The following is a 12,242-nucleotide window of genomic DNA, read 5'->3' as shown; positions in this document are numbered from 1 at the left end:
TAACAATGCTGAACAAAGTCCAATTGGGAGCCCCATGCTAGATTCATTTCATGGGACAATTTCACTTAGCTGACTACTTTTGCCCTGGTGGCATGTAAAAAAAATTGATCGGTTATAAAATGCATGTAATACTGCTCTGTGGTTGCATAGGATTTGATGCTCACTCTGTGCAGATCTCTAATGATTAGAAGAGAATCAGACTCTGAAACATTCCTGAGGTCTAATTTTTACAAAAGTATTTTCACTGTCTTGTAGCAGAAAAATTAAAACCCCCACCAATCAATTTTAGTGCAGCTGACTGGTCTTTGTGCACACTGCTGTAGATTTGCAGAGTCCAAATTCAAGTCAGAATTCAAGTTAAGCTTTTATGTATAAACTATTTTTAGGGGGCTGTTCTCAACTTGGTACCAATGAACAGAAAATTTTCAGTTGATAAAAAAGTTGAGAAAGTTTGCAGTATTAAGGATAGTACAGTTATACAGAATGGCTGATCTGTTAAGTTTGGGGGGAGGATTGATTTCTTTGGGTTTGGGGGATATTTTGGTTTGGTTTTTGGGGGGGTTGTTTGGTTGGGCTTTTTTTTAATTTGGCAATCTAGATTTGAATACAAGCTTATGAAAACACAGACCATGTTCCCAGAGAAAACAAAGCTGTGATTGTCTGTGCTTTGTGATTATTTATGCTGTAAAGCGTAAGGGAAATCTCTTAATTTTACAAACTGGAGGTTCAAAGTCAAGGCTGTGTTAGTGAGTTGCCCAACATCGGGTAGGAAGTCTATGACTGGGCCATGAATTGAACTTTGGATTTTTGAATGCTGAACCATAAACTTGTTGGCTACAATGTCCTTCAGAGTACATATGCAGCTATTGCAGTCCTCTCTTCTTGTTCTGTTGGGTTTTTATGTAGGCTTTTTCTTTTCCTTGTAAAATTTGTTATTCCAGACTATTCTTTCTGTTTATGTGTTCTTGCTCAGGACACCTTCTTGCCTCTTGACTTCTGTTTTACTTGTATTGATTTCTGGCATCTCTCCCTTGGCTAACAGCAGATGAGACAATGCTATAGTACTTTGATACAGTAGTACTTAGAAAGCAGAGCAAAAGTGACTTGTTGCTTTTGGATTTTGTTCTGTGATCAGAATCTTATTTTAGAGGAGCTTTCTGTGGCTTTCTGCTGTTTGGACTTAATGTGCTATAACTTGGTTGCAAATGCATCTTTCAGGAAACAAAAATAAGAGATTTGTGTATGATGTTGATATGTAAATAAAGTGTGACACACTTGCTGTGGGCAGTAATTTGAGGAAAGCAGGGGACTGTTCATGTTGTGCTTCTATCTTCTTTGTGATAGGTGGTTTATGAATTGCCCATTCGAAGTCAGTGGTGCTTTGATGTCCAGTGGTGTCCTAGGAACCCTTCAGTCTTCTCTGCTGCCACTTTTGATGGGTGGATCAACATTTATTCTGTTATGGGTGGGAACTTAGAAGCCCAGCAGAAGACACAGGCTGACAAGGTAAAGTCCTGTGAACGTGTTCTGGTTTGGTAGATTGGCAGTTTCTCACCTGACTGCTCAGAGCATTAAAAGAACACAAAGAACAGTCTGTCCCATGCATCAGGACGTATAGCTGTGTGGTGTGGGAGCCAGAAGCTACCTGTGTGGGGACTTAACATCCTGCCAAGTCCCAAAGGGCACTGCTGCTTGAGAAAGTGTGTAAAGACAACCAAGGTCAAATGGATTTTTGATGTTAGATATATTTTATGATTGTTACTATGAGAATAAACATAAAGCAGCACATATTAGATCAACAAACTAGTCTTGTCATTAGGTTAAAATTAAATGCATTGGTACTAATTAATATGATGCAGTATGCTTCATTAGTTTAGAAGAAAATTTCATAAAGCTGCTTATAAGCCACTCGTAGAAATTTCCTCAAGTCTGTAACTTGGAGCTTGTTAATATTTTTGATACTGAAACTCGTTACTTAGCCAATGAATAGATGGGCAAATTCTGAACAGATTAAATGTCACTACTGTCTAAAATTTTAGTTTTAATCTGGTGTCTAGTCTTTTAATTCCCTCCCTCTGCCCCAGCCAACAAATGCTTTACAATACAGGTTTTAAGAGAATACATATGAGCCGGCTTAAGTGTTATTTATATAGTCATTTACAGCTGACTGAGTTCAGTTTCATAGGATTTGCAAGAGACTGAAAATACTTTATCAAGCAACAGCTGTGGGAGATTAAGGATTTGTTTAACCCATGGAGAATTTTCTTTCTGTACATTCTTCATGTGCATGCACCACACTTCCACTGTTCAAAACTGGGGAACAGTAGTGTAGAACAATTCCTAGATAAACAGAATAACAGGTAAGAACAGAAGCAGAAGGAGATAGTGGCAGTTATGGTGGCAGGGAGTTTGTGATCCAGAGGTCCCTTACGAATTCAGTGGTATCAGGACAGAAACTCTGTTGCAGACCTGGTGGTTCATGTTACTGATACCCTGATCATGTATATTTATTTTTTGAAGGTTTAGGGTGTTTGAGCTGTTGGATATAAGCTGTTCTTCAGTAAATATTCTTTCTTTGGAATTGATTTCCCCTCAAGAAAGACAAAACATTGTCTGTGATTCTTTGTTCAGCCTTATGTTGCTTCCTTGTGGGAATGCTGGTTAGCTGAATTTTGGAGCTATTCCCTATGGTCCAGTCAGTTTGTTTAGCAAACAACAAATCTATTAAAACAATGTAAAAAATTAAAAATGCCTGTGAATAGCACTGTATGTACAGTTACTGACTCCCTAAATGTCAGAAATCTGGATCAGGGGCTGCTTCTGACACTCTCTTGTCTAGGCAAGAAAGTTTATTTCATCACTCTCATCTAACCTATAAAAGCTTGAGACAGTCATTAAAACTAACCCATTTGAAAGACTCCAGCAACAGAAAGGGAGTCAGCATTCCTTTGTGAGCAAAACAAGAAATAAGTTGGACAACTTTTTACTGTATGTTGTCACTGTCTTGCATAAAACAAGTAATTTTGTAACTCCTATGTTTGAGCCGGGTGCTAGGCCAAGCAGGAAATTTGTGTCTTGCTAAGGAAAATCTACTTGAAAATCTCAAAGTGAAACTTCCTTGCGAAATGGTTTATGGAACTGTTTGGAAATACCATTTCTCTTGCTTAGGGACTTGGTGGTATTCCAGGAAGAGGTTCTGTACTAACCTCGTTCATCAGTGAGGAAAGTGACTAATTCCTAAGTAATAGGGTTTTTTTGTGCTTACTCCATACAGAGAGGAATTGAATTATATCCTGTTACTTTCTCCGTCTGATTCTAGATCTCTTCGTCCTTCAACAACCTGGATCCCTTTGGCACAGGACAGAGCCTTCCTCCCCTGCAGGTGCCAGAGCAAGTAACTCAGACTACCTTGATTCCACCATTAAAAAAGCCACCCAAGTGGATTCGCAGACCCGTGGGGGTTTCATTTGCAGTAAGTGGATGGAGCATCCTTAGCTGAAAATGCAATAGGTGTATCATCTTGTGACATGATCCTTTTCTTTCACTGGAGAAACCTTTTTCTTCCTGTTGCTAGTTGTTTTGATGCCTGTTTAAGGTGCAGTGTGATGTCCCATGAAGTGAAGGTCTTTTACTCAACATTCAGGTGTATTTCCAGCAAGAAAGTGTTGTGTAGCAGAGAATGGGAGATTATAAGCAGGAGTTAATAAATCTAAGGAAGACTCATAAAAGCTGTCCTTGTAGGCTGACATGCATTCCTATTCTCCTCCATCTGTCTCCTTCCTATCCAGGTATTTAATTTTCTTCACATCTTTGCTCCTAAATTGGAAGGCTGAATTGTTCTTTTAGCCTGTGGCTTGTCTTGTTCTCTGTCTGTCTAGTGCCTGCCATTCACCTGATAGTTTTTATCATTGCAGTCTGCCTCTCAGTGTCACAAAAGTACAAACAGTTCCAAATGGTACTTTTTCCTCTGTGCCTCTCTGGCATTTGCAATTGGCTAGGCCTGACAATGCCTCAGTGTCATGTTTATCAGTCTTCAACTGAAGGGCTTGGAATGTGAACTCCCTCAATGTCCCAACCATCCATAGGCATTAAACTGCTGGGTTCCGTGTGATCACAGCTGGAGCTTGAGTCTGCCATGCTAAATGAGGAGCTGAGTGAGTTGCTTTTACCTTTGTTTATAAGAATGCTTACTGTGTCTCCCTCTGTCTTTCTCAGTTTGGTGGAAAACTGATTACCTTTGGTCTTACCAAAGCTCCTGGACAGCAAGTGCAACAGAATTACCCACACCAGGTATTCATCAGTCAAGTCACTACAGAAACCGAATTCCTACTCCGATCCAAAGAACTGCAAATGGCCTTGCAGTCAGGGAACCTCCTTGATTACTGCCAGGGGAAGATCCAGACAGCCAAGCTGCCATTTGATGAGAACCTTTGGAACTTCTTGAAGGTAGGATGGCTGTGGTGAAATAGGAGGTCAATTATTTTATGGTCCTGGGGTGCAATGTGTTAATTGTGGTCCTCTCTAGCCCTTTATATCCCTGTTCTTTGATACATAAAATGGAATTGAATAGGGTAGTTATTTGTCTAAAGAAAAGTATTTGCAGTTAAAGTCTTGAAGGTTGTTCAAATGGGCAATGAGAATCCCCAGAATAAAGGGGAGAACTGTGGTGGCTTGAGGGCTGACTAGCCCTACATAGGATAATAGTTTCATTGACAGTTCGGTAATATGAAACCAAAGAGTGTCCTGCAGGAATATTTTTGCCTCTGCAAGAACAGTTTCTGAAACTGACTATTTACAAGTATCTTATCCATGTACAGTTTGGTCAGTTCTGTAGTAGGAACAGCATGGAACTTAACTGACACACACGGATTCTCCTTGCAGGATGTTATTCACACATTAAGGCATACAAATAGGCTGCTGCAGCCTTTGGGACTATCTGAAATCCCCATCCAGGGAGCTTCTGTAACAGTTAGGTAACTAATCCTTGTGAAGCCAGCTAGGAGTTCAGGCAACCACCTTGCCTCAGTTCTATCCAGACTCAAATCAGTCTATTCTCTCTATGCAGAGGTTAGCTTGGCAATTCCTAGACCATCCAGGGAATTAATGACAAAGTACATTAGGTATATATACAGTCATAGTTCTGATAGACAGTTGTACCTCAGTTGTAACTGTGGCAAACTTGAATTTCACCCTTTTTTCATTATTTTAACTTAAAGTCCATAGGTTTTCCTACAATAATAATTAGGTGGACTTGTCATAGTTCAGTTCCTTATCCACAAACTGAGCTCTGAACTTTGCTGCTGTCAGAAGCAGCTAACCATTGGCAGTGTGCAGATGTCTGTGATTTTACATATTTTTTTTTGTCTTCCTAATATCCTTTGGGATTCAGGTGAATTTGGAGCAGGAGTCCAGGACTAAACTTCTCAAGCTGCTGGGCTACAGTAAAGAGGATCTGCAAAAAAAGGTAAGGAGTCTTTACAGGACTAAAGCTGGTGCAGGAGAGTTGTAGGGTCCCTACTGGAACTGAGCAAGTGATCTCACAGCACACAAAAGATCAAACTGTATGAAATTTCAGCTGGGAGTCTCCTCAAGTATACCCCATTAAAAAGCAAATGCCAGCACTTTTAAGGGTGTCACTGTAGCTGTACTGAATCAAACCAAAGGGATCCTGAGCTCAGTTATCTTGCTTTCAGTTGTTGGTGCTCTGGGAAGCGTGTAACAACAGTGCAGTTGTGAGAGCTGCAGCTCTCTGCATCTCAGGGGATTCCTCATCCTGGAAGAAGGTGACAGGTGAAGGCAGTCTGGCATCGTACTGATGTAGCTGCAGGGGAGAAAACTCTTGCAGCAGTATGGCTATTGCTCTGAAAAGGATAAATAGCCTCTTACAGGGAGCCAGCCAGGAATAGGGAGAGGTGGAAGTTTTCAAACAGGTGAAAGAGCTGGGAGAATTGTGTCTGGGGCTTGCCAGTCACATGGTAGCTTTGCTGCCCAGGTGTTTAATTTCGATAGGGGCTTCACTGTGTGCATTTTTGTTACTTTTCTAGATTTCCTCATGTTTGAGTAATGGAATCCCAGATAAACAGCCCCTTCCTGAGGCAGATGACACAAACACTGCACAGACAGATCAGGTATGTACTGTACATCTTGCCAGCCTGGGACAGCAGAGGAGGGCAGAATGAACAAGAAGGTTTAATTCCAATCACAAGTTGTTGGGCTCAATGCCAGCATTGCAGAGGGCAGTTCACAAGCCTGTCAGACCCTCACAGGGTCAGACTAAATGATCATAGCTGTCCCTTCTGGTTTTAAAACGAGTCAGCGAACAACGAAGACAGACTCCTGACTGTTAACACTGCAAGAAGGCTTGATTCACTAGTGCTGATTTCTTCAGTGATAGAATTAGCCTCATCCCAGCTTAACTTAGTGCTACAGTTCCGGATTTTCTCTATGAAGCTTCTGTTGTGGTATTTCTTTTGCATTTATTTCCTTTTCACCTCAATCCTTTGAAATGTATTTTCACATAATTTTTGGATGTCCATCTTCAGATGCCTTCCAAGACCTGATTCACTGTAATTTTTGCTCCCCTCAGGTATCTCAAACTTATATCCTCAAGTTGGTAATCATCTTCATAAACCTGAAACACTGGCTGAGATATTCTAGGGGTAGCAATTGTGTCCTGCATTTCAGTAGAGCACCAAGCATGGCTGTGGTCCAACCTGTTAGTTACAGATTTGCTGTGTTGGTCTTGTCCCTCTTCCATCCAAAATTGTTCAGCTTACTCAAGGGCTGACAGTTGAGTTGATGCATGCTGGCCAGCAATACTGTTGGCATTGCATGTCTTGCAGCATCAATCTCCTCAGCTTTCTCAGTAGCAGCACTGCTCTTATTGGCCTAGTAAAACTGTTTAGGTGGATATAGCAGTGACAGGAGGCATGATGGGTTTCCAAGTTGAAATCAGATTTATATAGACATGCTCAACCAAGTGGAGAGCAGCCCCATCCCACTCTGTAATCCATTAAACTGTTTTGGGCAGGATCTGTGTGTTCAGTGAATTAATTAACCTCTTGCACTCTTTGCCCAGCTTTTGATGAATTCCAGTGATGATGTAGCTCCTGTTTCCTCCTCTTCAGCCTTTTTTGATAACCTCATCCCACAGAATATGAGCACATTGGAGATTCCTGTCACAGAAGGTATGTTATATGAAGTGTGTTTCTGCCCTCTTAGGAAAAGGATAGGGGAGAGGAAACCAGAAAATAGACCAAGAGAAATCTAGGCCACTCCAGCCAATGGATACTTTTTAAAACCGTGACCCCTCCAAGTGTCAGGCAGCATTGTGCAGAGAAATACTTTCCCAGATAAGACATTAATTAAAAATATAGGAGAATCTTAAAGATGATGGAAGTCTTGGAGTCAAGTCAGTGTTGTTTTGTTCTGAAAGTACAAAACCTGATTTGGGTTTCCGAGTTTTCTTTCATCTGGGCTTCCTTATGTTTCTGCTCTTTACTGCCTGCTCTTAAAAGCAATGCATCTGGATGATGTGCCTTTGGGTTGTCTCTGCTTCTCACCTCTGTAGATACAGATGGACTCATCAGCCAAGCCCTATTGGTGGGGAATTTTGAGGGTGCAGTGGAGCTGTGCATGCGAGCAGAGCGCTTTGCTGATGCCATCATCTTAGCTATAGCTGGCGGGGAGAACCTCCTGAAGGAGACCCAGAAGCTCTACTTTGCCAAGCAGAAAACAAATCTCTCTCTGGTAAGTGACAGTTTTGTGTACACACTGAGCACAGGGGAAGGTGTGCACTGTCTTGGCAAATGTTTGTCTGAATATATGTGGAAATGCTTTGCAGGAAGTAGAATGTCAGCAGAATCTGTGTTTCTCCTCTGGACTTGACATTTACGTTAATATCTGGATAGTTTTATGACAGCTTCATGTTCCCCACACAGAATGCCTGTGCTCTCTATTTCTTTTTTTTCCTAATGGTTTCTGTCTCAGCTCCCCACACTTGTAACCTGTGGAGTATACTGCCCCTTTGCAGCTCAACTAGGAAGCTCCTAGCTTATTAATTTACAAATGGGGAAGTGTAATAGGGGTTGGGGTATCCTAACACAATGTTCCCAGTCATTGATACCAGCTGCTCTGAAACATAGGTGCTAGATCTTTAGTCTTGTCTAGTGTGGCTGTTTCCATATTCTCTTAAGTGTTTTGCTGGGCTTTTTTACTTTCTTGAGGGGCATCAGGATGCAATTACTGTTAACACAGGGATGCTGAGATTGGTGGACCTTAATGTACAGTGAGGTAGTTGCTGCAAGTGGGAAGTGTGCCTGAAAGTGAGCTGTCGCTGTGGGTGCAATTGCTTAAGCTGTCAGCTTATCTTTGTCTTCAGTGTTTGACAAGCCTTCTGCTTCCCTTACAGCTGCTTTCCTCCATCGTGCAGCAGAACTGGAAAGACATTGTTTGCACATGTGATCTACAGAGCTGGAAGGAGGCACTGGCCATCTTGTTAACATACTCGAAGCATGAGGACTTTACCCAGCTCTGTGGTATGCAGTGCACTATGTTTTGATACAATTTCCCTTGGGAGGGCACCTCTGGACTACTTACAGAAAAAAAGTGGGTAGAATTGAGGAAGGAAAGTACTTGTTACTAATTACACATAGTTGGAACTACATGTGGACTGTTGAGTTAGAATGATAGAAGCACACTGTAGCTGAGAGTTGTGGTGTGAAGTTACATATGTAGATATTTCCTGTCCCCTCTAGGAGCAGCATGAAAAGAAACCAGGATTGGCACTAGTCTGAGACATGAACAGGGTGATACTTACTATTTTATTCTGTGGAGAAAGGTATTTCCTTGACAGTAAAAGGCCAGGTGACTTCACTCCATCTGAAACAGGTTTACCCTTCCAGCACCCTTCCCCTGCCTTTTTTAAACTCAGAAAAAATGGGTTAATAAATATTTGATGGCTTCAGTAGTTTCCTCAGTCCTGTGCAGCAGTTGGTTGTCCTGAGAACCAGAGTTAGGGGCAATCTAGTGGCTGAATCTGATGAAGTTACTCATGTTGCTTAGCTGGGAACTAGCTTCTGCCTGACTGGAACAGCTAAGGGCTGTTGGTAAAATGACAGCACTTCCTACAATTAAAATGGCACAACTTGAAATGCAAGACAACATGACATCCTTTACAGACCAAATTGTAGGGATGGAAAGTGGCTGTGGCAGTGGTGAGATAGCTCCAGCTCATTTTTATCTTCCAGTATTTGCTAACCATTGACAACTACCAGATTACTAGCTGTCACTAGTACTGGACCACTACTATTGCCTGGAGATTCCCACACCTCTTTTAGGAAAAAAAAGGTGTTTACTATTTTCACTGAATTCATCTGCCATTTAAAGGGGTTTTCTTTCTTTTATATGTCTGGGCAGACAGATAAAAGTTGGCAGATATATAAAATGTCCTTTTTTTCAAGCAAGTTGTCTTTAGGATTCCTTCATGATGCCCATTTCTCTGTGTTATCCAAGAACTATGCGACAGAGCTAGCTGAAGGGTCTAGAGCACAGGTCTTATGAGTAGTGGCTGGGGGAACTGGGGTTGTTTTAGCCTGAAGAAAAGGAGGCTCAGGAGAGACCTCACTGCTCTCTGCAACTTCCTGAAAGGAGGCTGTACTTCCCCCAAGTAGCAAGTGATAGGACAAGAAGAAACAGCCTCAAGTTGTACCAGGAGAGATTTAAGTTGGGTATTAGGAAAACCTTCTTTACTGAAAGGGTTGTCAAGCATTGGAACAGGCTGCCCAGGGAAGTGTTGGAGTCACCATCACTGGAGTTACTTAAAGAACATGTAGATGTGGCACTTAGGACATGGTTTAGTGAGACTTGGCAGTGTTAGGTTTATAGTTAGACTCGATCTTAAAGGTCACTTCCAACCTAATGACTCTGTGGCTCTAATTAGGTGCAGATCCAAAGTTGTCAACACCTTTTCATGCCAAGCTGAAGTAGGAATGCTAAGAGATGAGCATTGGGATTAATGAGCTCTCCGAAGGAGGAGTGTGCTAAATGTTGGTTGCATTTCTTCCTCTCTAGACATGCTGGGTGCTCGCCTAGAATCAGAGGGAGATGCAGCCCTGTCCAGTGATGCCTGCCTCTGCTATATCTCATCAGGAAATGTGGAGAGGTTGGTGGAATGCTGGGTGAAAAACCATGAGACTTCATCACCACTTGCCCTGCAGGTACACATGCTATAATGTTGCTTTGACTCCTCTTTAGGCCAGTCTGGTAGCCCTGAATTGTTGGTGTTATCTCATCAAACAGAGTATCTGCCTTCCAGCAGACAGTGGAGACCTGTTCATTTTCACCAAGGTATCTCACTCTAGCCTGGATTACAGGCTTACATGGAAAGGAGGATTGCACTCTTAAATGTTCAGGGTTTGTGTCCACATCACACAAATCCAGCCATGGACAGGAGTTAGGGCCTACCTACCTTTATTACATACTGATGTCATCTCTGAGCTTCCCTTTAGTCAGGGAAGTTTGAGCTGTACCTGTTTTGTACGTTTGGTGCTGTGTTTAGCATGTGTAACTTAATGCTGCAGTTATCTGGGTGTACCTTCAGAACAGCCTCTGGCAAAATAAAACAGTCTAGGTTGTCTTATTCCCACTGCAAGTAAAATGATCATATATGGGAAGTCGCATCTTGCAGGTGAATCAGGGCTTCTGAGTCAATGTTGTTACCTACCTGTTACACTTAAACCAGTCCTGGCGAAGTCACTAACCCTTGTTGTGTCTATCAGTCGCTAGAATGAACTAGACAAGTCTTCCACTCAGATATCTTCAGACAATGCCCTCTGCTACAGGGGTCCCTGGTTTTGCAACCCCACTAGTAACAGCAACAAAAAGGCATCTTCAGCACTCCTGGTTATCTTTGAAACTGGCCTCCTCCCAGTTAGCAGATATCACCATGTATCATTCTACAGCTATAAACATTACTTTGATTTCTAGGAGTTGAAGGAGTTTTGAATAAAAAGCTTCTGGTTCAATTGTCAGCAGTAGTAGTTTTTCCTAGTGAATTTCTCCTGGTATGACTTTAATCCTTCCTCTTCCAAGCTGATAGCTTGTTACAGTAGTAAATTCCTAGTAGAAAGATCACAGTTGATTGGAATGTCTTTATGGCTTCTGATTTTTCTTTTCTTCCTTTACTATAAAAGTAGCAGTGTCAGGGTTTGCTTCCTGGTTCCTGTTTTTCTCCAAGTGCACCTGAGGAAATGGTCATCAGTGACAGTATTTGGTGCAGAGTGGAGTAACTTCTGTTCACACTGAACTCAGTGTCATCTGAAAGTGGGGAGAGATATCTAGTGGTGTCTCAGCATGAGATGGACCATTAAAGCTAGTCAGATTCTAAGTGGTCTATTTATTCCGTGTCCCTGGCTTATTCAGGATCTCATAGAGAAGGTGATGGTGCTGAGCAGGTCCATTGAGATGCTCCGAGGCACAGCAGGACCAGCACCAGGCCCTGTCTTGGCAGAACGAATCACCCAATATGCCAATCTCCTGGCATCACAAGGATGCTTGGCAGCTGCAATGAATTACCTACCCAGCAGCTCTAAAGAGGTGAGTGAGAAACACACTGTTGTAGGATAGAGTAGTATATGGGGGAAAATGGTACTTTGTATGAGAGAGAGCTTGGGTTTTGACATGCATCAGGACTTAAGGTTTCATCTTGGTTATGGTAACTTGACAATAGAGGTTAGGGTTTTTTTAGGATATGGCTTTGTCTTCATTTGCTTTTTATTTGTTGTGCCTTGTGACTCAGGGAAAAGGAAAGGTGATATAGAACTGTAAAATGGTTGATGGGAGAACAACTGCGTGAAGCAGCTCTCTGGGGAAGCTGCATCTGTTCCTGAAAAAGGCTGGTAGAGGAAGGGAATGGGGAAGTCACCTTGCAGTTTGAAACAAATCCATCTAGTGACTAAATGGGTAAGGGTTGGGAAGGGAATACTCTAAGGATTGGGAGAAGGATCAATGAGACTTCGTTGCCTGGGAATATGGCAGGTGATATCCCAGTTTTACTGGGTTTTTTTTCCGGTGGCTGTTGGGGAAATGGGTAGTTTTGCAGGTTGATTGTCAGTGCTTTAGGTCAGGGTCTGCTTTAAATGCCTCCCCAGCATCTTCCATCTGGGGCTCTCGAGGCGCTTCTTCTAAAGCACAGTTTGTTTCAGCTCCTGATCGAACAGCTCCGAGATCGGCTCTTCCATGCT

At 42.2% G+C, this 12,242-nt stretch overlaps 1 protein-coding gene across 1 annotated transcript in view; it reads left to right on the top strand.

Annotated features, from left to right (window-relative positions):
- Positions 1-12,242, top strand: part of SEC31B (SEC31 homolog B (S. cerevisiae)) — a 29,564-nt gene that overhangs the window by 7,604 nt on the left and 9,718 nt on the right. The window contains exons 8-18 of the mRNA XM_009081851.1: positions 1,345-1,506; positions 3,320-3,472; positions 4,216-4,446; positions 5,390-5,464; positions 6,045-6,128; positions 7,079-7,187; positions 7,571-7,749; positions 8,411-8,537; positions 10,072-10,217; positions 11,422-11,595; positions 12,204-12,242. The exon at positions 12,204-12,242 is cut by the window's right edge and continues 138 nt beyond it. Of these exons, the coding sequence (XP_009080099.1) occupies positions 1,345-1,506; positions 3,320-3,472; positions 4,216-4,446; positions 5,390-5,464; positions 6,045-6,128; positions 7,079-7,187; positions 7,571-7,749; positions 8,411-8,537; positions 10,072-10,217; positions 11,422-11,595; positions 12,204-12,242 (1,479 nt within the window). The remainder of the gene's footprint in view (positions 1-1,344; positions 1,507-3,319; positions 3,473-4,215; positions 4,447-5,389; positions 5,465-6,044; positions 6,129-7,078; positions 7,188-7,570; positions 7,750-8,410; positions 8,538-10,071; positions 10,218-11,421; positions 11,596-12,203) is intronic.

The sequence above is a fragment of the Acanthisitta chloris genome, unplaced genomic scaffold (genome assembly GCF_000695815.1).
Source record: "Acanthisitta chloris isolate BGI_N310 unplaced genomic scaffold, ASM69581v1 scaffold919, whole genome shotgun sequence".
NCBI classification, from domain to species: domain Eukaryota; kingdom Metazoa; phylum Chordata; class Aves; order Passeriformes; family Acanthisittidae; genus Acanthisitta; species Acanthisitta chloris.
The sequence above is the reverse complement of the archived record's forward strand: the minus strand, read 5'-3'. Positions and strand labels throughout refer to the sequence as shown.